Source organism: Onychostoma macrolepis, chromosome 03 (assembly GCF_012432095.1).
Source record: "Onychostoma macrolepis isolate SWU-2019 chromosome 03, ASM1243209v1, whole genome shotgun sequence".
Lineage (NCBI taxonomy): Eukaryota > Metazoa > Chordata > Actinopteri > Cypriniformes > Cyprinidae > Onychostoma > Onychostoma macrolepis.
Genome location: NC_081157.1, coordinates 1,229,890 through 1,257,507, shown reverse-complemented (window position 1 = coordinate 1,257,507; position 27,618 = coordinate 1,229,890). Strand labels below are relative to the sequence as shown.

General features: G+C 37.2%; 1 protein-coding gene across 2 annotated transcripts; it reads left to right on the top strand.

The window, feature by feature from the left end:
* The first annotated feature begins 1,840 nt into the window (after nt 1–1,840).
* Nucleotides 1,841–25,282, top strand: LOC131537380 (uncharacterized). Of its 2 annotated transcripts, none has more exons than XM_058770752.1 (9): nt 1,841–2,499; nt 12,018–12,077; nt 12,210–12,785; nt 16,315–16,398; nt 16,502–16,579; nt 16,926–16,997; nt 21,049–21,108; nt 21,271–21,846; nt 22,992–25,282. In XM_058770752.1, exons 2-9 carry the CDS (start codon nt 12,065–12,067, stop codon nt 24,803–24,805), a joined length of 3,273 nt encoding a protein of 1,090 aa, XP_058626735.1. In that variant the 5' UTR covers nt 1,841–2,499; nt 12,018–12,064; the 3' UTR covers nt 24,806–25,282. The 2 variants fall into 2 exon arrangements, with proteins under 2 accessions (XP_058626735.1, XP_058626734.1); XM_058770751.1 differs by having other exon boundaries at nt 21,046–21,108.
* The last annotated feature ends 2,336 nt before the right edge of the window (nt 25,283–27,618 follow it).

Here is a 27,618-nt window from a genome sequence, read left to right as displayed (position 1 = left end):
ACAACCCTCCCTACTCTCCAAGAACTGTACTTATCCAGAGTGAGCAAAAGGGCAAAATCACTCTGGACCCTCACATCCAGCACACTCCCTCTTTGAACTGCTGCCGTCTGGTCGACGCTACAGAGCTCTGAGCACCAGAACGACCAGCACAGGAACAGTTTCTTACCTCAGACAATCCTGTAAACACACAACACTGTAATACATTATTTATTTAACACAAATACTTATTTACATTTCAATTTGCCAATATCATACCTTTATATACATAATTGTCTATATTATATATTGTTTTTTTGCTATTTTGTACATTGTCTATTTTGTATATTATTCTTTTTATTATCTGTGTCCTGTCCTGTTGCTGTCATTCTGTTGCACTGTGGAGCTTCTGTAACTATAACAAATTCCTCATATGTGTAAACATACCTGGCAATAAAGCTCATTCTCTCATTCATTCGCTCTCATTCTCATTATCATACACGTTTACAAAGCATATGGATTTTCCTTTTATTTGTGTTCTTATTTGAAAAATCTTGAAACTGTGAGAAACACCTTCCTTTTTTATCCCTTTGTCTTTGTAAATCTTTTCAAATGTCTGTACCCCTATTGTCTATCTCTGATGTATAACTTTTATAGCATGTTCTAATATAAAAAAAAGTTAAAAAACAAAACAAATACATTTTAATCCATTTTATTGCATATGAATGATTGACAGTACCGCCGCTCCCTATATGCAGAGTACGCAGTTTGTGTAGGGCCCCAACTCCCAGGCTCCCAGGGGAACACCATCCCAGTTGCTAAAAAAAATTAAAAAACAAACGTGATTTGCCATTCCCGCGCCCGCTCGCACCTCGTGTTTGCGGCTGAATGCAAATAATCATAATTGACGGACAACTATGCCCGTAAAAAGACATCAGCAATTCGGCGCCAGAAAAAAAAAAAAAGAAATGAAAAAAAGACGAAAACGAAGCCTGTGCGTCACTTTCTGTTAACGTTAGGCTACATTCATAATCCTGTGAAACCTTTTTTTGGGTGTTGAGGTAAATAACGTGTTTTAATGTCGGTAATAATTTCACCACCACCAACACATTTAATATTCTCTCCGAGTTTCCATGTTCCCTTACGAAAGTTAGCCATGGTTTTAACACTAATAAAAAATCAAAAAAAAAAATCATGGTTCTTGTAGCCATGGTAACCACAAATTAACCATGGTTTTGTTACTTCAAATAATAATATACAAAGAAGTATTAAGATAACATTTTTTGTGGTTATAAAACAAACCTAAGCCAACAGCAGCCTTTAAAATGACTTAAAATGCATTATATAAAAACAATGAGGCAACCCTGCTGAAAAAAACAATACAACCATCACAGAAAATCCTAATTAAAAAATGGTTTTCTGTAGTGTTTTGGGGCATATTCCATTAGGATTTAGAAGGTGACCAATTAGCAGTAGAGACCAACAGGGTCCGTTACAGTTTCCATTAAACCAAGTAAGTCAACAAGTCCCATTATAACCAGTAAAACCATTACAAATTTTGTGATGGCGTCTATTGTTTTTTTTTTCAACATTACATGTTATTACAAATGCCTGCAAAGGGAGCCAAAGGCCTGGTCATTGCTGCTGTTACACTTACAGGATGACCATATCCTTGTTTAATAGTCTGTTGACCAAACATTTAATTCAAATATCCACTTAATCTTTCAATTTTGGCCACTTTTTTGCTATAGATGACACAGCCTCTATAATTTCTTCAACAAAAAACATGTGGACATCACAACCCTTACAAAAATTAACCATGGCTTGAGTAGTAAAACTGCTTAATTTTCTTTTGCTTGATTTCTGAATGCTTGAGACTATAAAATGAATCAGACAACTGTATTACTGCCATAGGTAACTGTCTAGAGCTACAATTTATTTACTTTAATAAAAGATCAAAGTTCTATTTTTTTACTTCCATAATATTTGAGGGAGGGGGCACAACAATACAATCTGGCCCTGATGATTGAACTCTTCTTGGTGGACACACTGTTTTAGATGTAGTGAGAAAACAACAAGTGTCATAGATTTGATTTAAAAATGATAAAGTTCAATTGAAGGGAATAATTGTGTTAAATACATTCTATTATTAATCCCTCATAACATTTACAATTGAAAATTTTCATGTTTAAACAGTTACAATTGCTGGACGTGTTTTGTACCAAGAATCAGTGTTAAGTGAAATATTTAAAACTAAATGGTTGAATGTAATTAAACATTTTAAATGTAAAATAAATTCAAAAAGTTTTGCTGTCTAGAGTTAAGTAAACTTAACCTAAAGTATCGATCTCATTAGGCTAGTAACGATCAGATACCAATACCAACGTATGCAATCGAGATAAGTATCGTTCTGCCCACCCCTAAAGAGAAGGAAACGAAACTGAAAGTTTCAGTAAAGTCTAGATAGGCTACGACGCTATTTCAGAACGCCGTGGAACAAAACGGTTTCCATTACAATTATTGGTAAGTCCAGCAAAGTCTTTCTCATACCTTTCTTGATGTTGTGATGTGTGTGTCTTGATATTATATTATACATTTCATTTTGAATATTACGCTCAAAGTCGATCTGGAGTTTACTGGAAGACGTTTCCTCAACGAGTCACAATTCATGAATAGCTGACGTTTGTCACAATGTATTTATTAGGTCTATACAAATTTCTTCAAAATAAGAATCTGCCCGCGGTAGCCTATAATTAGATTATCTCAACGTTCGCGTTAATGTGTAAATGCTGTTTTCTTCCGTGTTCAGGGACATTTACTACGGAGCCCGGGAAGTCACCTGTAGGAGAAAAAAAAACAATCCGTGCCGACGGTTTTGCAATCCGTTCCCTCAGTTTATAAACCGTGCTCACGAATTCTTAAACTGTTCCTTCGGTTTAACAAATCGTGCCCACGGATTAATAAACCGTCAGATTTTGTAAACCGTACCCTCGGTTTTGAATCCGTACCCACAGATTCATAATCAGTGCGCACGCTTTCGCAATCCGTTCCAATAGGCCTACAGCAAATTGTAACGGACACGAGTTGGAATACAACGATTTAATCTTGCTTAATTTGTGATCAAAATCTTGTTTAATTTGTGATCATCTTAGACTTGATTATTATTGTATAATAAACCTGGCATTGTGACTGACTTTGGAGTCATTTGTTCCTCTTTTGTAAGTCGTTTTGAATAAAAGCTTCTTCTAAATGCATGTAACCTAAATATATAACAACAATAATAATAATAATAATAATAATAATAGTTATTATTATTATTTTAATTTATAGGCTAAATAAATAAGTGCACTTAAGACAGTAAAATGTTTGTCATACAATAATTCATGAATGCTTTATTTTTAATAACATTTGACAGTTTTGGAAATGTGTTTGTGTACTATTCATTCTTAACATGAAGACTTATTTTGGTGGTTTTATTATACATTTTATATAATCAGTTCAGACGTAGCACAGTGCTTATTCAACAAATGCACAGCTAAACAGATGAGTTTTGAGTCTGGATTTAAAAGTGGCTAATGTTTTAGCACATCTGATCTGATCAACTGCAGGCGGCATAATAGCTAAAAGCGGACTCCCCTTGTTTTGTGTGAACCCTTGGTGTTTCTTTTTTTTCTTTTTATTATGCAAAGAAACATACAGATACTTACAGGTAACAAATCAAATACAAAATAACCAAGGTCAACAAAACATACATGACAGCCAACATGATTTGTGTGTGTGTGTGTGTGTGTTTGTGTAAGTGTTGGGGGTGGAAGTATATAAGTAAAGGAAAGTACAACAGACATGACAAAAGTTAAAAACACAAAAAAACATAATAATAATAATAGTAATAATAGCATTAATAACAAAAATTAGAGGATGGAGAATGAGGAAGGTGATAAGTAATAATAGTAATAGTAGCAGCAACAATATCAATAAATAAATAATAACAGTAATAATAATAATAGTAATTAACTCAATTAATCAGAAATGAGGGGAAAGTTGGAGGGTGAGGAGGATGACAAATATCAATAATAATTGTATTAAATAGTAATTAGTAATAGTAGCAACAATAACGATAATAAATTTATTCATCCGAGACAGGGGATGGTTGGGGAATCAGGAAGAGGACAAATAGTAATAATAATAATAATAATAATAATAATGGTAGTAATAGTAATGACGAAATAATAATAGTAATAATAATAATAAAGCTATAAATAGTAAGATATTGTAAGGCTGCCTCTGCTCCGTGCGTAAGGCATAAATTAGGCCCAAAACAAGCCATCAAGGAGAGCTGCTGCGGGGCACAAGGCCCAAAGTCCCACCCCCGGCCGCCACTCACATGCATATGTATATGTATTGTCAGAGGTGGACAAAGTACACAACTTCCTTACTTGAGTGAAAGTACAGATACCACTGGTCAAAAACTACTCCACTACAAGTGAAAGTTGTAAAGACAGATTTTTACTTAAGTGAAAGTACGGAAGTACATGTTTTTAAAAGTACTTAAGTATCAAAAGTGAAAAGTAAATGCATTTTTTTATTGTCGCATTGTTGTATATTTACAATACCATATGACACTAATGCAACCTACTGAATACACTGATTAGCTTGTATTATCTTTGGAATCAAGAGCTTTTATGTTACAAAACATATTAAAATGGAACAACTGAATGAAGATAATCATCTTTATTTTTTATCTAACACTCCTACAGCTACATTGAACTCATTTTAATACTTGTTTAAAAGTTACAAAGTTCTTTTTCAAAGAGATATTGAAGTCTATGATATGGTTCATTTTAGGCAAACAAAGCAAACATTGAAAAGAAAACAAACTATAGGTTACTATAGTGAGATAATAGTACATTTGTGGATACTGTGATTTTACTGCAAATACCACAGTTATGGTTACTATAGTAAAAACATGGTTCATTTTCCAAAGGGCTTTAATGAGTTAACACATGCCTTTTTAAAGCGCTTTTAGCTGTGCAGTAGCGCGGACGTTTACATTAGCTTAGTGGGGAAGATCCCGAGGTTCCAAGATTTGCATAACAAAGATCAGCCAAATGTCCATTCAAAGCTAGGCAGAAAACTGCAGGCTTAGAAATACTGTAAGACTTGGCAACACAGGAAGGTCCTGGCAGATCGCAGGCCGGATTTTCGCAGAAAAAAAGAGTTAAGTGAATCTGAAAATGCACTCATTGTAAAAACTGCTACATATAACGACTTTCTACTTGGGGACCTTGATATAAATGTAGTTGAGTAAAAAGTACACTATTTGTCTTTCAAATGTAGTGAAGTTAAAGTCGCAAGTTTCCAGAAAAAATAATACTCGAGTAAAGTACAGATACTCAAAAAGTGTACTTAAGTACAATACTCAAGTAAATTTACTTCGTTACTGTCCACCTCTGTGTATTGTTGAGTGTATGATGCATTGAAAAAGCGTGACGTGCAGCGTGGAACCAGCCCAGTGCAAAGTCCAAAGTCCAACCTTTGGTGTTTCTAACTCGATCCTAATGATCTGAGTGGTCTGTTAGGTTTATATTCAGTGAGCATATCTCCAATGTATTTAGGTCCTAGGCCATTTAGAGATTTATAAACGAGTAAAAGTACTTTAAAATCAATCCTAAATGTAACTGGAAGCCAGTGTAAGGACCTGAGGACTGGTGTGATATGCTCAGATTTTCTGGTTCTAGTCAGAATCCTGGCAGCAGCGTTCTGGATGAGCTGCAGCTGTCTAATGGTCTTTGGAAGGCCGGTGAGGAGACCATTACAATAATCCACCCTGCTGGTGATAAAGGCATGAAGTTTCTCCAAGTCTTGACTGGACACAAAACATCTAATTCTTGCAATGTTTTTGAGATGACAGTATGCTGATTTAGTTACTGGTTTGACATGACGACTGAAACTAAGGTCTGTCTCCAGAAACACCCCAAGATTTTTGACTTGGTTTTTAGTTGTTTGACCCCTAGAGTCAAGGTATGCATTCACCTTGATAACTTCATCTTTGTTTCCAAATGCAATGACTTCAGTTTCCTCCTTATTTAACTGAAGAAAGTTCTGGCACATCCACATCAACAGTATCTAACTCTGGGGGGAAAAGCTCAGTATAATAAAATCACCAAAATAAGTCTTCATGTTAAGAATGAATAGTACACAAACACATTTCCAAAACTGTCAAATGTTATTAAAAATAAAGCATTCATGAATTATTGTATGACAAACATTTTACTGTCTTAAGTGCACTTATTTATTTAGCCTATAAATTAAAATAATAATAATAACTATTGTTGTTGTTGTTGTTATATATTTAGGTTACATGCATTTAGAAGAAGCTTTTATTCAAAACGACTTACAAAAGAGTAACAAATAACTCCAAAGTCAGTCACAATGCCAGGTTTATTATACAATAATAATCAAGTCTAAGATGATCACAAATTAAACAAGATTTTGACGCACATCTTTCATATTAAATCGTTGTATTCCAACTCGTGTCCGTTACAATTTGCTGTAGGCCTATTCCACATAATAATATGCAATAAAACAATATATAATATGATTCGTTAACACGTAGGCTACCTAGGAGCTTGCTGCATGAATCCGTGAGTACAGTTTACAAACCCGTGGGAACTGATTGCGAAAGCGTGCGCACTGATTATGAATCTGTGGGTACGGATTCAAAAACCGAGGGTACGGTTTACAAAATCTGAGCGCACGGATTGGAAATTCGTGGGTACGGTTTATTAATCCGTGGGCACGATTTGTTAAACCGAGGGAACAGTTTAAGAATTTGTGAGCACGGTTTATAAACTGAGGGAACGGATTGCAAAACCGTCGGCACGGATTGTTTTTTTTTCTCCTACAGGTGACTTCCCGGGCTCCGTAGACATTTACTTTTTTATAATTTTTATTTTATTTTAATTTTATTAATGCTTAAACAGTCACATTGCCAATGAATCACACACAAATCCATAAAATAATGACCAATAGTTATAAATTAAATATAAATATAACAGATTGTGAACGACATTACAGAGACAATCACACACAAGGAAAGCATCTAAATGCACAGATTTTCTTTAAATACTTCTCTGTAATATAGGGCTAAAAGTCTCCTCTGCTTGTTTGCAAAAAGAACATGAGCTGTCGATGTCCAAATATTTAGACAGATTAGAAGTGACAGGATATATTTTATGTAAAATTTTAAAGTGTGTTTCCTTTGCCTTATTGGAAATACAATATTTCCCAGGTACAAGCCAGGTTCTTTTCCAGTCTAAATCATCAACCAAGGTCCTCCTGTAGAACTTTCCCCTTTAAATTGAATTATTAATATATAATTATATATATTCTGTGGAAGGCGTGGGACCAAGAACTCGTTCCGAGCATTTTGATTGACTTTCCTACCAGTCTGTCAACATGTGTATTTGCATACCTCTGCGCACCCGGATCCGTCATCAGCACGTTCACGTATGCTGTGCAAACAGAGCGAGATTGGCAGGCAAACATCAACAACCTGATCTTCCTTCCTTGTACTGTTGTACTTTTACTAACTGTGCTATAAAGTTTTGTCACCGTTGAATGACACATGATTATTGTAGTAATGTTGTCTCTGATCATCTGAACTGAATGCATATATGGGTGATTCTTAGACTATGGGCACTTTTATGTTCTTTGGTCATATTTTTAAAAATACATATAATTTTGGACAAACTTTGTGAATTGAGTTTAATGAGTGTGATGAGTTTAAGACTTTTTCTAATAAATATCTCTGCTGTTTCTCTACATTCACGTTAATTCATTGTCATTTCCACAACACCCTGTCATCAAAATGTATCCACAATTTATGAGCTCATGCTCTACTTAATATAAAAATTCAAGTTATTTATTTTCTAATAAGCTCTTACCCAAACCAATATTAATTTCAGAGTGTGACAGGTGTACAGTTCAGCATTTGGTCCTTAGGGCAGTTAATTTATCTCATTGACAAATGTATAATTATTGTACATTGTGGAAAAACTGGTAAAACTACTTAGAAAAATGATCTTAGACAATTCTCGAGTGGCATAAGTTATTCTATATTTAAATAACAGCTGTATATTGGGATGTGGTGGAAATGACATTTGTTCATTGCAGGTCGGAAAAATGTAAAATATGAACAATTTCTCTTGTAATCTAAGTTTGTCCTCTTACAGACCTTAAAACTAGACAAATTATTTAAACTTATGAGACTATGTTAGGTGACTTCTGAACAAGTTTTTTATTCAACTTCACAAGGCTAGAAGTGCCCCTAGCTGAAGAAACGCCCATATGCGTTCAGGGGGCGTGGCTTTGGACGGCGATTGCAGGGAGGGTGGGACGTTTGCTTTCAGTGCTTTCAGGCTAAAGTTAGCATTTTCCCAGATCTCCTACTGCACCTTTCAAGATGTTTACTGACCCGAATTGGTTTTAATACAATTCACCAAAGAATCACATTATTACAAAATAGTAATCAGTAACCGTTGAAAATAGCAAACATCAAAATAGTATTCTAAGAAAATTATGACTTTACAAAAATAACACAAAATAAACATGAGAACATATGATAAAATGTTTTTAACCAGTATTTTTTTTACATTTTCTGATTGTATTCAATATCTTAATTTGCATATACACAGTAAATGCTAAAGTAAAAACTCTACAGTATGTAGGCCTGCAGTAAAAACTTTTCAAATATTATTTTGTTTATGGTTTTTGAAATAGATTCAGGAATGTGATTTTTCCGTATTTATATGGATTTCCATATTTTTTTAACTGAAAAGTATTACCCACACGAATTGCGTGAGTTGGATATTGTATGATTAAAATCACAAAAAGGCCTCAAACAATTACTAAAGAAACTTCAGAATTTTACTCTTTCTGATAATTTTGATTCATGCACAGATTGCTTAGGCACACGCTTGTGGCATCATCTGAAGGACAACCTTAGCATGTTAACCAAAGTTCAAAGCACCAAATGCCAGGGGATCACCACTGAAATGGTGTTACTCACCATTTGCTCAGTAACTTATTCTTTTTATAAATTTTGACAATACACGGATGGGATAATGTGATGTAATTATATAAATATATAGTCTGATGTGCTGTATGTTCCAGAGTAAAACAAAGCTCTGTTTATCTGTTTGTGTCGCTTATAATTTGTATTTGGGAACATTACAAGTTGGGCTGTTGTAAAGGAATTTCCCTTGTGGAAATTTAGAGTGGCTCAATAGCTCAATATGTGGTATTATCGCAATATATATATTAGGGCTACACGATTAATCAAAATCAAACCGAAATCGTGATTTGGCTTAATGCAGTTATTGAATCACAAAGGCTGTGATTTTTAATTAAATAAATATTTGCATAGCGTCAGTAGTAAATACTGCTTAAAAGTTGCTTTTAATATGCATCTGAAAAAGCAACATGTGCCACACATCCTCCCAAACTTAATCAGAAGCATTTATTAACCTGTTGTAGAATAAAAGAAAACATTTAATAACCTGTTTTTACTCCACAGCATCAGTCGAGTGTTTGACCTGGGGGCTGTTTCATAAAACTAGTTTACCAAATAAGCCAGGCTTATTTCAGTTGACTAATTTTCACTTGATTTGGTTTCTGAAAGCAAAATTACCATAGCTCAAGCTCAGTCACTGAGGCAATTTATGCTGAGAAACTAACCTGGTCAGGAGCAGGCTAACTGTCCGGCTAAGCTGAGCTCCTCAAACTCTGACCAATAGGAACGCATCGATATTACCACTGACTCTCTCACATACAATTTGTGGACTTTATTATTAGTCCAAAAATAAAAGTATACAGAAAATACACCTTAAATAATCAAATAAATAAAAAAATAGGCTACAACCAACTGTATTTAATGTATTGTGCCCAAAATGTAATGACCTTTTTTTTTTGAGATACAGGTGCATCTCAAAAAATTTGAATACCGTGAAAAAGTTTTTTCTTGTAACTTATTTCAAAAAGTGAAACTTTCATATATTCTAGATTCATTACATGTAAAGTAAAACATTTCAAAAGTTTATTTGTTTTAATTTTGATGATTAGAGCTTACAGCTCATGAAAGTCAAAAATCCAGTATCTCAAAATATTAGAATATTTCCTAAGATCAATCAAAAAAATGATTTTTTTTTAAAGAAAAGTTAAAGTTCTTTAAAAGTTAAAGACAACGGCGCCAGTGCGCTCACCACACACCAGCTACAGGTGGAGAGGAGAGAGAGATAGAGCCAATCAAGTGGATGGGGATTATTAGATAACTACCAGTGGAGTGAATCTGGCCAGGACACCAGGGTTACACCCCTACTCTTTACGATGAGTGTCATGGGATTTTTAATGACCACAGAGAGTCAGGACCTCGGTTTAATGTCTCATCTGAAGGACGGTGCTCTTTTTACAGTATAGTGTCCCCATCACTACACTGGGGCGTTAGGACCCACACAGACCACAGGGTGAGCGCCCCCTGCTGGCCTCACTAACACCACTTCCAACAGCTACCTAGTTTTCTCAGGAGGCCTCCCATCCAGGTACTGACCAGCTCAGCCCTACTTAGCTTTCATGGGTAACCGGTCTTGGGCTGCAGGGTGATATGGCTGTGATAAATATGCTAGTGCATACTGTTTTATAATGTACTACAGTACTGAAGTATAAATATCTGCCACCTAACTATTATTTACACACTTGTTGCTAAAGAAAATGCTGCTATTTTAGTTTAAACAGAATTTATCATTATTTGCACTTAGTGTAACTAGAATATATCGCTTTTTCCACTTAGTGTAACTGTCAAAAATATAATTGTTCAGTTAAATACAGCTCAGTGTCGATTCAGTTCTGTCCAATATAAAGTTCATCAATTATGAAATGATTTCCATTGGGCAATATAGCATTGTTTACTAGTATGAAACCTTATTAACAAGCCTTTGTAAAAAGAACAGTTAGCAAATTTGTTTCTAAGGTAACAACCTTGACAGCTGTACTGATTTAATGTTCAGTGTTTGTCATGTGACAACACTTAAGCATACTACTCTGAAACATTTGTTGCTTATTGTATACTGGTTCTCACACTATTCTTTAAAAAAATAGTAGGCAGTATGCACTGTGTACTGGGCAGTAAGCAAGTACAGTATGCCATTTCGAACACAGCCATAGTCTCACATTCTTTTTTGCATGCTTTTCATCGAATTTGTTTGCAGATTATTCGAGAATGGTTTTACTAATGAATTTGAATTCCATAACTTTTTGCCAGCATGGTCAGCAGATGATCTGAGCCAGTTTTAGTGAAAATCAGAAAAACCTTCTAGATCAAGTTTGAAAAAGTAGATCTATAGAATTTAACATTTTGCTGTCCATTTCACTCGGCATGAGCCAAAGTTTTAGAGGAAAAAAAGAATTTTCACTGTAAACTTTACAGTTCAAAAGTTATTAGCATAAACATAAGTGCAAATTTGAACAGTTGTTGGTGCTAGAGGGATTGAGTTAAAGACTCCAAGTTTCCTATGGTAACAGATCAGACTGTCCTCTATCTGTGTGCCAAATTTCACAACTTTTCTGCAATCGGTTCTATGGGCTGTGTGGGGGACCGAGTGGTCAAGACAAAGAAACACCAACTTTTGGCAAAGAAAATATGGGTCAAAACATTTGCATTAACGAGCAGTTCAACAGGTGTACCTAATAAAAAAAAAAGTGGCCGAAAAAATAAAGCTGATTTGACATCTTCAGAATAAACGAACAGAGAATGACCAAAATCAAACCTTTACTAATAATACAAATTAGCCTACAGTTTTATGTTCAATAATTAAAATGATTAATTACCGAACACAACATTAGTTTATAAATAAAGCTTTATTTGTTTTCGTTTTCTTGTATTTTTTTGTTGTTGTTGTTGTTGTTTTGTAAAAGTACGCAAGGTGTGGGATTAATGTGCTGTACATAGGAATCAAATATAATTAATATTTTAATTTTTTCAACAGCTGTTGCCCGTATTCCTCCTGCCAGGAGAGGAGTCAGCAAAACCAGAATGCCTCTTGAGAGTGAGTCTAGTCTGCAGAGACACTATACAGGATATCTGAGCCACCTAAAGGGTCACTTCAGGGTGCTGATTATTTTACAGGCACCCATTACATTGTGACATGCTGTAACATCATGTGTGTTGTGTGTTTCAGTGGGTGATTTGAGGATTGTTCTTCTGGGTAAGAGTGTGTCAGAGAACAGCCAAGTGGGAAACTTCATCTTAGGAAGAGCAGCGTTTGACAGTGAATCTCCTTCAGATGATGTAGTGCCGTACAGTGACCGAGTCCGAGGAAAACATGTGACTGTCATCAACACTCCTCTCCTGCTCAACCCTGATCTCTCACTGCGTCACATCACACAGGCAGTGAAGGAGTGTTTGTCTCTGTCTGCTCCGGGACCTCACGTGATCATTCTGGTCCTCAAACCTGATGAGTGTTCAAGAGACGAGAAAGTGTGCATCGAGATCCTGCTCAGCTGTTTCTCTGACCGTGTGTTTCAGCACACCCTGGTGCTCACGACACAAGAGCCAGAGCGCACTGAGCCGACTGAAGTCAATCATGTCATAAAGGAAATCATTAAAAAATGTTGGAACAGACACAGCAGAATGGAGAGAAGCAGCACTCCAGCCGACCTTATAGCCACAGTAAAGGAAATTGTTCAGGAGAATGAAGGATGTTACTTGAATTGTAACAAATGTGAAGATTTCACTACAGACGCCACAGAAAGAGGTGAGTGCACAAAATGTTTCAGTAAATATCATATTTATTTGTAAATAAACATGTTATGCTGCAGTCACATCAACTTTTATGGAAGCCTGGGGTCCTTTGTTCCTACCTTGTTTAATACATCTGAGATGATTTGACAGATGCCAGATCTTCTGATCGTGATAACTGATCTCTGGCTAATTTTGTTCTTCAAATGAATTTGTGGATTTGATTAATCAGTGTGAAAAAAAGCATTATATGTGGATAATTTAGTCCATATTAAATAAAATAAAAAACAATTGCGCCTGTTTAACCAGGAAGTTTGTTTTGAAAAGCTTTTTTGTACAAAATTTCAAAAATTCCTAACCCTAACCATTTTAAGTCAGATAAAAAGAAAACCTGCACATAAACTACAATGCAAACACTTTTACAGAATAAATTCAACGATACACATAAAAAAAAAGTCATGTGGTTTTTGCATGATGGGACGGCATAACTGTACAAACCAGTGGATGGTCCGATCTTGTCACACAACATTTGAAATGCTGTTTTGATCATTTTAAAGTGTCTGAGCAAAGACTGTCGTCAATGTTCATTGCAATTATCCTGAAGGGATATGATGTATTTGGCTGATCTCACTACCCTCTGAAAGGGCAGTCCAGTTCCCAAACCAGGCTGTGATACGTCCAGTTAGGATGCTTTCAAGAGCGCAGCTATAAAAAGTCCTGAGGATAAGTGAGCTCATTCCTAATCTCCTCAATCGCCTGAGGATGAAAAGGTGCTGTGCATAATGTGTATGCCAAAGAACTTGAAAGAGCCGACCCTCTCCACTATGTCACCATTGATTGTGATGGGGGCATGTACTACTTTCTGACTTCTAAGATCTACTATCAGCTCATTAGTCTTTGCAACATTGAGGGAGAGATGGTTTCCCTGGTCCTCACGATATGCAGTCTTGTCATGAGTGATAAGATCAACCACTGTTGTGTCATCAGCAAATTTCCCAGTAATATTGGAGCTGTTAGTAGCCACACAATCATGCATGTAGAGGGAGTACAGGAGAGGACTCAACACACATTCCCGCGGAGCACCAGTGTTAAGTGTGAGCACTTGGCACTGATTAGACAAGGAAGCTCAGGGTCCAGTTTGTTTCTGATTGCCTGAGGTTGTCTTTCAAAATCCTGTCGTAGTCTCGCTTTTTCATGATTCCTTCGACCCTGACAAGATTTCCAGTTCCAAAAGCACCAAAACATCCCCACAGTATTATATTCCCACTGCCATGTTTCACCGGAAACAGTGTTTTTTAGGTTGAGCACCTCCAAACATAGGCATCTCTATGGCCAAAGAGCTCTAGTTTTGTCTCATCTGACCAAAGGACATGTTTCCAGTATGCAACATTTTTTTCCAGGTTCTCCTTGGCGAACTTCAGTCTAGCTTGGATATGTCTCTTCTTCATTTTTCTTGGTCAGCAACCTTGCAGTACATTCCTGTGCAGGGCTCTAGTGACCGTTTTCGTTGAGACATGATAAATATGTATATCCTTCTCCTCCTTTGTGAGCATTAACAATTATTTTTCTCATGTCTAAACTAATTTCTTCTGTCTTTGCTATGATGACAGTACATATTATTTTATTAGTTGTTTTTCAAGTCACTAATCCTCAACTTAAAGTGCAATTTAACCCTTAAAGACCTAGCACATTTTTGGGGAACCTGATGCACCTGTACTTTTCTTTGTTTTTTCAGACCTATTCTAGCAGTCAGCATCAAGTGCCATATACCATTATACACAGGAGAACTTGAAGTCAGTCTAGCTAGTCCCAGTTTTTTCTAGCTAGTCCCAGCAACGATTGGGTGTTTTTTTTTTTACTGTGTACTTAAACAGAAACTCCTGGAGTTTTAATTTTTCTCTTTAAAAAGTTGTATTTGTGTGTTTTACGCTTCCAAATAAAATATACAGTATATAAATATAACATTTCCCAAGAAATTTATAGTAATTTATGGTTACACTTTATTTCGATAGTCCACTTTAGACATTCTACTAACTATAAGTAACTTTGGAACTATGCGTCAACTACATGTCAACTAATTCTCATTCATTTGCAACTACATATCTACTAAGTCTCAGTAGGGTAGGTTTAGGGTTAGTAGAATAAGTTGACACATACTTGCAAAGTTTCTCATAGTCAGTATGTTGTATGTTGTGGACCCATCAAAATAAAGTGTTAGAAGATATTAAGCAGACAGTCTACTAATACTCTAATGACTGCTAGTTGATATGTAGTTGCAAAGTTACTTACTGTTAGTAGAATGTCTAAAGTGGACTATCGAAATAAAGTGTTACCTAATTTATTACAATAATACACTGCCCGTCCAAAAAAAAAAGTCACACTCTAATATTTTGTTGGACCGCCTTTAGCTTTGATTATGGCACGCATTCGCCATGGCATCATTTCGATAAGCTTCTGCAATGTCACAACATTTATTCCCATCAAGAGTTGCATTAATGATGGGAGAGTCGGACCTCCGCGCAAAGTCTTCTCCAGCACATCTCAAAGATCCTCAATGGGGTTAAGGTCTGACTCTGGACTCTGGTGGCCAATCCATGTGTGAAAATGATGTCTCATGCACCCTGAACCACTCTTTCACAATTTGAGCCCGATGAATCCTGGCATTGTCATCTTGGAATATGCCCAAGCCTCCAGGAAAGAATAAATCCATTGATGGTATAACCTGGTCGTTCAGTATATTCAGGTCAGCACCGTTTCTAGGCATAGGTAAACTAGGCGGTCGCCCAGGGCGCAACCAGTTGGGGGGGCGCCAATGAGCGCCCTGCCCTCCGCCCTCCGCCCCCACCCCGCCCCACCCCACCGGAACTGAGAGTATTATTATTATTATTATTTCTTCGTTATTTTGCTGTTTTTACATATTATGATTAGGCTACTTGCAATTATCTGAGTAGTCTCCCTGGTGATAGTGGCCGCTGTTAGGAAGAGAAATAGTAGAGGGCGGCAGCGAACATTGTCCATGTTTACCTGGATTAAAAGCGTTTCAGCATGAAAAGGTCAAAGCCATCAGGGGCTCAGTATCGTAAAAAGAGGACGAGAAAAAGAAAGAGAAATACAGAGGTATTTAAGCGAAATGCTACTAAATAGTTAATTGTTTGTAAGCTGGTAGCTGTCGCTCCATCATCACGAGCACAATATGGCAATTCATATTAGCATGGATTCACCACGTCATGAATATTTCAGCAGTGAAATATTAACATAGTAAAGTAGAATAAAAAATGTGATCAGAAATGGCTGTTTTAGCCTGTTTAGTGTGTAAATTGAGGAGGATAATATACTGTTATTATGACAACCACGGTGGGCCTGCCTAAAGAACAGTTTCAACAGGAAAAAAATCATGAATTCAGTGCATATCAAGAAATAACTTAATTTATCAAATCAATGCATTTCTTATAGTGTAACTGAAGTTACAGAAAGGCTGACATTGGGTGTGTAGATCATAACAATCTGTTTAGGTTTTATATTAATAGTATAAACAATCATGACAGATGCACTCAGCAAATATTTGGAGAAACCCAAGGCAGATGCTACTGCAGGAGGAGAAGCATCAGAGGCAAGCCCCAGTCCTACCTGTAAGTGTTTACTTTTATTCTTGTTTACAGATTTGGCTATATAGAATAGTTTAAAGGGGTTTATAACTGTATGTACTAATGCCATCTCTGATTGCACCTGTAGGTGAAGAAGACAAACCAGACAACTCAGGGACAGCCACTGCATTGATACCAGATTCTGACCAGACTAGGCCATCAGCAGGTGTGTGTGTGTTTTCTCATATGAAATACTGCTGTATAATACTTACATCACATGGGTATACTTATACACAATGAATAGGGTACAAAAAGTATATAACACAAATGGGTGGTATTTCTATTGAACATTTTTTTTTAGACTGGTGAAAACAAATATTTTATTTCTGTACAGGAACATTCTCACATTCTCGTTTTTAGTAAACAAAATCTTTACTAGTTTAATAAGAGTTTAATTTTGTCTGAAACATATGATTCATCTTTTTTCTTGCATGGGTTCTTATGTAAATAATTTTGTAAACATAACACATAATGACCTAGTAGAATTCACTCAAGTTTTGTTTTGTTTACAGATGAGGGACTAAGTTCTACCACTACTGCTACACATCTGCAGGCTTCTGAGGTCCATTTACAACCATCAGAAAGTGAGTGCACTGTGGCAGCACCTCTAGACCCTGCTGACTGGCCGCCATGTCAGACAAAGTTAGGACAGAATTAGTGCATAGAGGACCATGTCAGCTGACACCAGATTTCATATTTCCTAAAAGGGAAGATGGGAGAGGGTGCCATTACCATTACTTTTTTAGAAAACTACAGAATGGTGAAAAAATGAAAAGAAGCTGGCTGGTCTATTCTAAAAAAGCAAACAGTCTTTACTGCTTCTGTTGTAAGATCTTCTCAAATAAAGATTATAATCTAATTACCAAAGGAGTCAATGACTGGAAAAATTGTGCTGACATCCTGAAAAACCATGAGAGTTCTCCAGAACATAACAGGCACATGGCATCATGGAAGGACTTAGAGATTCGTTTAGAAAAAAAGGCAAACACTAGATCAGGTGGAAATCATGCGCTTAGAGACTGAAAGAAATAGGTGGCGTGATGTCCTCAAAAGGTTGGTAGCCATCATTCAGTCTTTGGCAGAGAGAAATATGGGTCTAAGAGGAACATCAGATGCCCTGTATGACCCAAATAATGGAAACTTCCTTAAAGAAGTTGAACTCATGGCACAATTTGACACTGTTCTAAAACATCATATAGGTCTGATTCAAAGTGGAGCCAGCCACACCACATATCTGGGTAATATCATTCAAAATGAGCTGATTGAGTGCATAGGTAAGAGAATTATGGAGACCATGGCTAATGAGATCAAAGAGGCAAAATATTTTTCACTAATTGTGGACAGCACACCTGATATCAGCCATATAGAACAGGTCTCTCTCACCATCCGAACTGTGGCAGTACACAGTGTGGCAGTAAAATAACATTTTATGGGGTTCCTTGAATCTGAAGGATCCACTGGAGAAAGCCTGTCATCCCTCATTCTAAAGAGACTGCAGGAGCTCAACATCTCTTTTAAAGATTGCAGGGGGGCAGTCGTATGATAATGGGGCAAATATGAAAGGAAAAAAGAAAGGTGTGTAAGCCAGATTGCTGGAAATCAACCCAAAGGCCTTTTTTGTCCCATGTGCAACACACTCTTTAAACCTGGTGGTAGCTGATGCAGGAAAAAGCTCCGCAGAAGCTTCTGCCTATTTTGGTTACCTGCAGAAGCTGCTCACTCTTTTCTCAGGTTCCACACAACGTTGGTCTATTCTAAAAAGCCACGTCAATCTCACTCTGAAATCCTGGACAGAGACCAGATGGGAGAGTCGAGTGAAGAGTGTGGAAGCTGTGAGGTACCAGGCTGCAGAAGTTAGGGATGCCCTTCTAGAAGTGAAGGAGAAAGCCACTGACCCAGTTAAAATTGAGGCACAGACTTTAGCTGAGGAAGTAGCATCATATCGCTTTGCCATCTGCACTGTAGTATGGTATGACATCCTCATCCAAATTCACCATGTCAGCAAATTAATGCAATCAGAGTCCATGCAGCTGGATGTTGCTGTCAGTCTGCTGACAAAAACTGAGGCCTTCCCCGAGAGCTACAGAAAAACAGGATTTGCTTCTGCACAAGCAACTGCCAGAGAAATTTGTGAGGAGATGGATGTTGAGGCTGTGCTGAAGCAAAAGAGACTAAGAAAAACAAAACATCACTTCTCTTATGAGTCTCCTGATGAGCCCTTCAATGATGCAATTTTAAAAACAGTTTTACGTGGATATTGGAACACAAGTGAAGTACAAAGCCTTGTTTACATCATAGATAATAGTTTCGCAACCAAATGTTACATGGCAAAAATGGAAACATTTCGATGTCGAATGAGACAGGCTTGTGAGCCCAATGCTATCTAGTTTCGCTTTTAATAAATTAATTTTAGCTTGACGTTGTATTCTGTTTATAATGAATGCCACTATAGTCTAATTTGTGTTTTACTTCATAGTTTAATATAACATTTTATAGCTACTCATTTTTTCATTCTTGTTCTGTAATACCGTTAAATTTAAAGGGTTTGTTGTGGATTAAGCAGAACTAAATAATCTATATAGTGTTTATAATGTTTATAAATGTTTTGTTATATTTACTGGTATTCAATATACATATAAATTAATGCCATTGTTTGCAATTATAAGGTTAAAGTGTGTTTTTGGAGTACGATCAATTTCTCTTTCATGAGATTACTTCCTATTTTTGGCCGGGTTACGTTTCTCCATGTCGCAAACTCTAGGGGCGAGGCTTCTAAACCGGGGTGTTTTTAGGGGCGTGTTATTCAAACAACGATTGTTTTCTTCCGCCACATTTATCAACGTGCGATCTTTCGTATGATGGGATTGGCGGCATACAAATGTTTCATAAATCCCACGTGAGCTCTGTCGTAAATTGATTTGTGCACTCGGATCTGCGCACGTTTCTGCGTTAGATGGATAAATGAGGCTCATTGTGAGGGATTGTTCATTACTGATCTCAGCTTAGAGAGTATTCTCCACTCTGCCCCCTGCTGGACCGTGTCAAATTCTATACCGACAACAGAGCCAGCCTTTTTGGCCAGTTTGTTGACTCTGTTTCTATCTCCCAGACGGGCACCCTCTCTCCAGCACACCACAGCAAAGAACAGAGCACTAGCCACCACTCTCTGATAGACGATGGCTGATGTTAAATTACCTCAACCTCCTTAAGAAATAAAATCGTCTTTGACCCTTCCTGTACACCATCTCCATATGGCTCTTCCAGTCTAGCATGTTGTCAAGCTGCACACCAAGGTATCTGTGGCTTGAGACAATCCACCTCGATGTTCCTCCGGATGGTGATCATAATTGATTGTGTCCTCTTTCTCCTAAAATCTACAACCGTCTCCTTGGTTTTTAAGATGTTAAAATGGAGATGGTTGTGGTTACTCCAGTCCACAAAATCCTTAATCATTCTCCTGTACTCCTCCTCCTCATCCCTTAAATAAGCCGACAATTACTGAATCGTCAGAGAATTTCTGGAGGAAACAGCTATAGGTATTATACTGGAAGTCTGCAGTGTAGATTGTAAACAAAAAAGGGGCCAAAACAGTTACTTGTGGCACTCCCGTGCTACTCAGAATAGTATTAGAGACACTATTCTGTAGACGCACATACTGTAGTTTCTGTAGTTTGCAGGATAGATAGTCCATACACCACAGGACCAGTGATGAATCCACCTGCATTCTCCTCATGTTGAAGGCTGTTGAAAACAGTTGAGGCTGACCTGTATTGAAGGCGCTTGAGAAGTCAAAGAATCTGAACCTCACAGATGCATCAAGAGTGTTCAGATGTGCATAGGCCCTCTGTAACATGTAAATGAGAGCATCATTTACACCAACATAAGGCTGATTTGCAAACTGTAAAGGATCCATGTAAGTTGACATGCTAGCCTTTATGTAAGAGAGGACCTGTCTCTCAAATGTCTTCATAATATGTGAGGTAAGCGCTACGTGTCTATAACCGTTGTGGTCAGTAGGGGGTCTCTTCTTGAAAAGAGGGACTAGACAAGATGTTTTCCACAGTCCAGGGACCTTCTCAAAACTGCCTTTCTATTAGCTGAAGCGGTCTGGTCATTCTCTCTGATCTCAACAAGGCATTTTCACACACACAGAACTGCTGATTACTGGATATTTTCTCTTTTTTTGGACCATTCTCCATAAACTCTAGAGATGATTGTGCAAGAAATTCCCAGCAGATTCTGAAATACTCTGACCAGCCCGTCTGGCACCAACCACCATGCCACATTCAAAGCAACTTATATCAGCTTTCTTCCACATTCTGATGCTCAGTTAGAACTTCAGCAAAACATCTTGACCACATCTACATGCCTAAATGCTCTGAGATGCTTCATGTGATTGGCTGATTAGATATTTGCATTAACGAGCAGTTCAACAGGTGTACCTAATAAAAAAAAAAAGTGGCCGAAAAAATAAAGCTGATTTGATATCTTCAGAATAAACAAACAGAGAATGACCAAAATCAACCATTTACTAATAATACAAATTACATTTTTGTTATGTTCAATAATTTATCATTTGAATTAGTTTGTAAATAAAGCTTTAATTGACTTTTTTTTTTTTTTTTAATTCAGCAGCTGTTGCCCATATTCCTCCTGCCAGGAGAAGAGACAGCAAATCCAGAATGCCTCCTGAGAGTGAGTCTAGTCTTTATAGATACGCAGAGATATTTACAGATATCATACAGATAGATACAGGATATTTGAGCCACCTAAAGGGTCACTTCAGGGTGCTGATTATTTTACAGGCACCCATTACATTGTGACATGCTGTAACATCATGTGTGTTGTGTGTTTCAGTGAGTGATTTGAGGATTGTTCTTCTGGGTAAGAGTGTGTCAGAGAACAGCCAAGTGGGAAACTTCATCTTAGGAAGAGCAGCGTTTGACAGTGAATCTCCTTCAGATGATGTAGTGCCGTACAGTGACCGAGTCCGAGGAAAACATGTGACTGTCATCAACACTCCTCTCCTGCTCAACCCAGATCTCTCACTGCGTCACATCACACAGGCAGTGAAGGAGTGTTTGTCTCTGTCTGCTCCGGGACCTCACGTGATCATTCTGGTCCTCAAACCTGATGAGTGTTCAAGAGACGAGAAAGTGTGCATCGAGATCCTGCTCAGCTGTTTCTCGGACCGTGTGTTTCAGCACACCCTGGTGCTCACGACACAAGAGCCAGAGCGCACTGAGCCGACTGAAGTCAATCATGTCATGAAGGAAATCATTAAAAAATGTTGGAACAGACACAGCAGAATGGAGAGAAGCAGCACTCCAGCCGACCTTATAGCCACAGTAAAGGAAATTGTTCAGGAGAATGAAGGATGTTACTTGAATTGTAACAAATGTGAAGATTTCACTACAGACGCCACAGAAAGAGGTGAGTGCACAAAATGTTTCAGTAAATATCATATTTATTTGTAAATAAACATTTTATGCTGCAGTCACATCATGTTCAATCAAGTTATCAGCATATTGGTATGCATGCCATGTAAACGTCTATATTAAACTAGTTAAAAAAGTATTTTTCCTAGTGCTTGGTGCATATTTTAAATACATATTCGCCTGGTTTCACAGATCAGGCTTAAGCCTTGTCCAAGACTAAAATGTAAGTCTGAGCTGTTTTAACTGAAAGAAACTCACAGACTGATCTTAAAATATATAAGTGTCTTTATGTCTCATGATTCACACCAGTAACATAAAGGGTAAAAAGTTGAGATAAGGTTAGAAAGCTTGAAGTTGCCAAAGTATCAGTCCAAAGCATGACGCAACTAGGCTAAATGGTAAATATATTACTGCAGAGTGATTCCTTACACAAATTGGACATTAAATACTCTAAACATGGAATCTTGAACGTGTTGTTCTCGTGCCACACACACATTTGAGCATCGTCTTTTCCTTTTAATGGTGGTGGACTGCTGAAAGTGCATACCTATATACCACCTATTGATCGGCACCGGCAGGACAGCTAACGAATCAGTGGATCTGGTTCAGGAGTGCCAATATCGATCAGTTAAAAAAAATGCTTAATCGGCCCTGATCCCGATCCTTGAGATCGGCTCCAGACATCCCTACTTGCAAGCAGTGTTACATGAAAGAACTGAACTATGCAGTGTGAAAGCCACTACTATAAATGAATGAGAAGTCTGGTCTCCCCATACACAGAAACAAATCTCACCCCCTTTAAAGATAGTTTGGACACCCCTGTTTAATGTAGTCTCTATTCCTATGGTGTTGCTGTTTATTTTCCCTTGAATTTGGCTTTTGGGTTACGTTTAATATCTAGATCTATACATTGAAAACCTCTGGCATGATTATATAATCTTTTCTGGAAGTCTTTCAGCAAAACAGCTGAATATTCAGACTTTATAGCACTTTTAAAATGTCATGATATGTTTAAAGATAAGGATGTTCACACAAGACATTACATTTTGTCTAGGTACAGTACAGCGTTACACAGTGTGAATACTAATTATACTATATTGAAATCTGGATGTTCAAACTATAATTTTCTTTTCCTTTCAGCGGCACAGGTAGAAACAGCTCAGGAAAAAGCAATTAGACACTGCCAGTCTGCTGTTAATGACAAACTTAAAATTTCAAGAGAAACCACAAGCAGTGAAAACATGGGACCAGATCTCAGCAATGCAAAGGCCTTAAGTGTTGCACAAAAAATAAAGGACAAGCGGAGCAGAAAAATAGAAGATGGAAGCAATGAAAACCTACCAATGTTTAAACTCCATCTGGATGAAACATGGCAGAACAGTGATGGATTCTGCAGAAGAAGCACATTTGGGAAAACCATCACAAAAGAGAACAAGACCATTATGATGATCGGAGCCACAGGTGCAGGAAAAACCACTCTAATTAACAGCATGATCAACTTCATTCTGGGAGTGGAATGGGAAGACGACTTCCGGTTTGTGCTGATAGATGAAGGGAAGCAGAAATCCCAGGCTGAAAGTCAGACGTCACAGATCACAGCATATCAAATTAATCACATGGATGGCTTCCGAGTCCCATATTCTCTGACCATAGTGGACACACCAGGCTTTGGTGACACCAGAGGAATTTCACATGACCAGAAAATCATAGCACAGATTCATGAGTTCTTCTGTGCCCGTGGAGGGATTGACCACATTGATGCTGTGTGTTTCGTAGTACAGGCTTCTCTTGCTCGTCTGACACACACACAGAAATATATCTTCGACTCCATTCTTTCCATATTTGGGAAGGATATTGCTCAAAACATCCTTGTGCTGGTCACTTTTGCAGATGGGAAAGCGCCTCCTGTTCTCGAGGCCATCAAAGTCTCTCAGGTTCCCTGTTCTACCAATGAGTCCGGAGATCCACTTCATTTCAAGTTCAACAACTCTGCCATGTTTGCTACCAATAATAAAGCTGGAGGAGCTAAGGAGTCTGATTGGGAAAACTTTGATCAAATGTTCTGGAATCTGGGATTTTCTAGCATGACCAAGTTCTTCATATCCCTTAACATGATGCAAACTAAGAGCTTGTCTCTGACACAGGAGGTCTTAACAGAGCGACAACAGCTAGAAGTGCTTGTGGAACGTCTCCAGCCCCAGATTAATGCTGGTCTGACAAAACTGAATGAAATCAGGAACACATATGCTGCTCTGGAGCAGCACAAGGCTGAAATGGATGCAAACAAGGATTTTGAATACGAGATTGAAGTAACTGTCCCAAAACAGATCAAAAATACATCTAAATCCTTCTTAACCAACTGCCAAAATTGCCACTTCACATGTCATGACACATGCGCTTATGCAAATGACAGTGATAAAGATAAGTGCTCTGCCATGAAAAATGGAAAGTGTAATGTCTGCCCTGGAAAGTGTGTCTGGAATGTGCACTTCAATCAGAAATACAAATGGGATTATGTCACAGAAAAAAGAAAGGAAACCTATCAGGATTTGAAAAAGCGATATGCGGCTGCACATGGACAGGTCATGTCAAAAGAAAAGATCTTTGAAGAGCTTGAAAATGAGCTTGATGTTGTCCGGGATACTGTGGCTGGACTAATTAAACGCTCTCAAATGTCCTTGAAGCGGCTGCAGGAAATTGCCCTCAAGCCCAATCCTCTTTCTGTCCCTGACTACATTGATCTGATGATCGAGTCTGAAAAACAAGAAGCCAAACCAGGATTTAAAGATCGCATTCGGTCTTTATCGGAAGTCAGGAAGAAAGCAGACCTCATCAGTAAGGTTTCCAAAGGAGAAGTGCTTCCACAGCATTTGAAAGAATACAAACGCACAGGGAAAAAAAAAACTTTCAGTGATATAAAAAGCTGGTTCAATTTTGGATTCTGGGAAAAGTAGGCAGGAACCAGCGAATGATAAATTCAACTTTCATCAACAGTCAACACAAAATGAAAGTAAAGAGGAACGCCCTCACAGACGACTGCTGCACAAACAAAACTCCCTGGCCCAGTCCTCTCACATCTTTCACTGTCGTTACTCCTCCTTTTATCCTTCCAGAGCTCCACCATGGGACTCGTGACCGGTGTGACACACAGGTGACGTTCATTTACACTCGCACCACCAGCCTCGCTCTGTCTTCATCTTCAGTCTACATATGATGTACAATACCCACCTGTATTATTTTGTAACAGTTTGTTAAATCCATACATCTAAAACTGATCTATGTCATATTGCTTTAACTAAAAATGTCACAAATGTTCAGAATGTATCAGAATGCTGTTTTGGGATGAAGTAATATCACTTTCACTGTAAAGTTACTAAATCTAAACTCTGTGTACTGCCAATGAATAGTAATAAATGTTCCCTGGATACTTATATTGTGCTGTTCTTTTCCTGATCCTGGAGCCTTGTTTGTAGTTTTTGTAATTTATAAAACTAAAACCCAAATATTTACTATTTTACTACAACAATTCTTTCAAATATCTATTAGAAGTCTGATAATGATTTTCTAATTAAAATATTGAAGTTAAGAACATGGACAATTACAAGACTCTAGTTTTCAATATGATAACTATCAAATTAATTGAATAAAGTTTAAACAATAAACATAAATTATTTATTTATTTATTTTTTACATTTTTTTTTAAAAATTAATTAATCCATTCACTATAGGGAAGTACAAACATTATCAATGTATCAGATTTAAATAATCACAAAAATGAGAGTATTAATTACCTTAAAGTATTGAATCACTTAAAGTGCATTTTGCAGGTTAGAGACCCCAGTGAGTCACTGTATAGGAAAAATAATATAGAAACTAGATTTTCTTTAAAATATGCTATTGAGGCTTCTGGAGCCATTTTTGTGAGAAAATTTTACTTACGCATCTGAAAACCGCCAAAACCAGAAGTAACGTAATGAGAGGGAGAGCGGTCCATTTAAAGCATAGGAAAACAATGGATTGCAATGACAGTTTGGACGCTGAGGAGATTCTAAATGTTTATTCACACCACAACCATACAATTATGAGCCTGTTATGCAGCCAGGACAGCAGGGAAAGGTCAGGATTAGACAGAACAGCGGTCAGAGGAGACAGATTGAGTTGATGTGTGAGGAGAACAGGGCAGGTGCCTTGAGGTTAGCTAACGATATGTAATCAGGCAATAGCAAAGCTAGTATTGGTCATCTATGATTACTGATCCTTACCTGTAACAGAAACTAATAAGCGTTGATCAGGCGTGTCACGCTCGTTAATATCCGACACTAACTTTACGTGATTATAGTGGTGTCTCGTCACTGCAGGAGAGAGATAAACATGTTTTTGTTTCATTAAGTGTTTGTGTGGTAAATGCGAGTCCATGGTCACAGCTGAGGAAAGTCAGTGCTGCAGGGAGTTGGATATGTTACACACCGGGTCTTAGTGGAGAATGTGACCCCCACACTTGATGTGCAGTGTCTGACTCTACTCCCAGGCTTTGAGGCTTGCTGTCTGAACCCATATGTGCTACAGATCACCTATATATGCACTTCAGACAGGAGCATGGACCTCTCCAGGCCAGAAGACATGAGTGTGTTTAGGGCAGAGATCATTTATTACTCTGAGCTAAATACTTGTATGTATAAATGCATGCATAAATTAAAGATTTGAATATTAAAAAAAAAAATTGTTTCTCAATTACAAGTTGCCTATATTTAGGTCACGACTACCTATAAGTAACACTTTTTGATGCCATTGGTATAAGACAATCAATACTGATATTTTGTCCCTATCTCCAGACAATACAGCTACACAGCATACAGGCAAGTTGTCCGCTGGGCCTATGGCATTCTGGGCAGGCACATCAGGAAGCCCTTACTCGAGGAAGGAGGTTTTGAATGGCACCATTTTGTTGATGATCAATAAAAAATAGTCACAATCACAAATTGCTTACTGTATAAAAACTAAACTTTTTTTTAAGAAGTTTACATCAGATATATATCAAGTAGATCTGCATTTATGGCCAATTCAATTCAGTTTTATTTATATAACATTAAATCCTAAAAGTTATCTCATAGCACTGTTAATACCTAACTAAAAACAACATTACAACTGTTAAAATATATGTGGATGTACCAAATATATACTACCAAAAGAAAAATACACCAGCTGACCCATTTAAAAACATTTAACAATCTTTAAAAAAAATAATAAAAATAAATACAATTTCTTATATCACTGTCATATTGCCCACCCGTCCTGTATTCGACCATGAGAAATCTGGTCACCCTACCCTAGTAAATTTACATCTGTACAGTAGAATGCAGAAGAAGAAATTTCAACACACTTCAGCAATAAAAAAAAGATGTTTGTCTAGAGTAATTTTTGCTTATTAGTATGGTTGAACTGGATCATCGAAGGTCAGAAGCAAAGACATTGGTTAATAGAATGGGATTAAATACATAAAGGATATTTGTGTTGTTCAACATTTAATTATTGTAGGTTTGCGTCATATTCTGAATTGCTTTATTTTTATTCATTTTGAGGAATACTGAATCTGTTTTTTTCTTTGCGAGTGACATGAATTAATGCATATTCATATTTATTTTAGAACTACAGTAAAATCTTCTGATTTCTTTCAACATGGGGACAGGAGAGCTGTCAATCAATAAATGGGAAAAAAAGTAACTGGCGTTACTTATTTGAAAAAGTAAACTTTCAGATTTAAAACTTT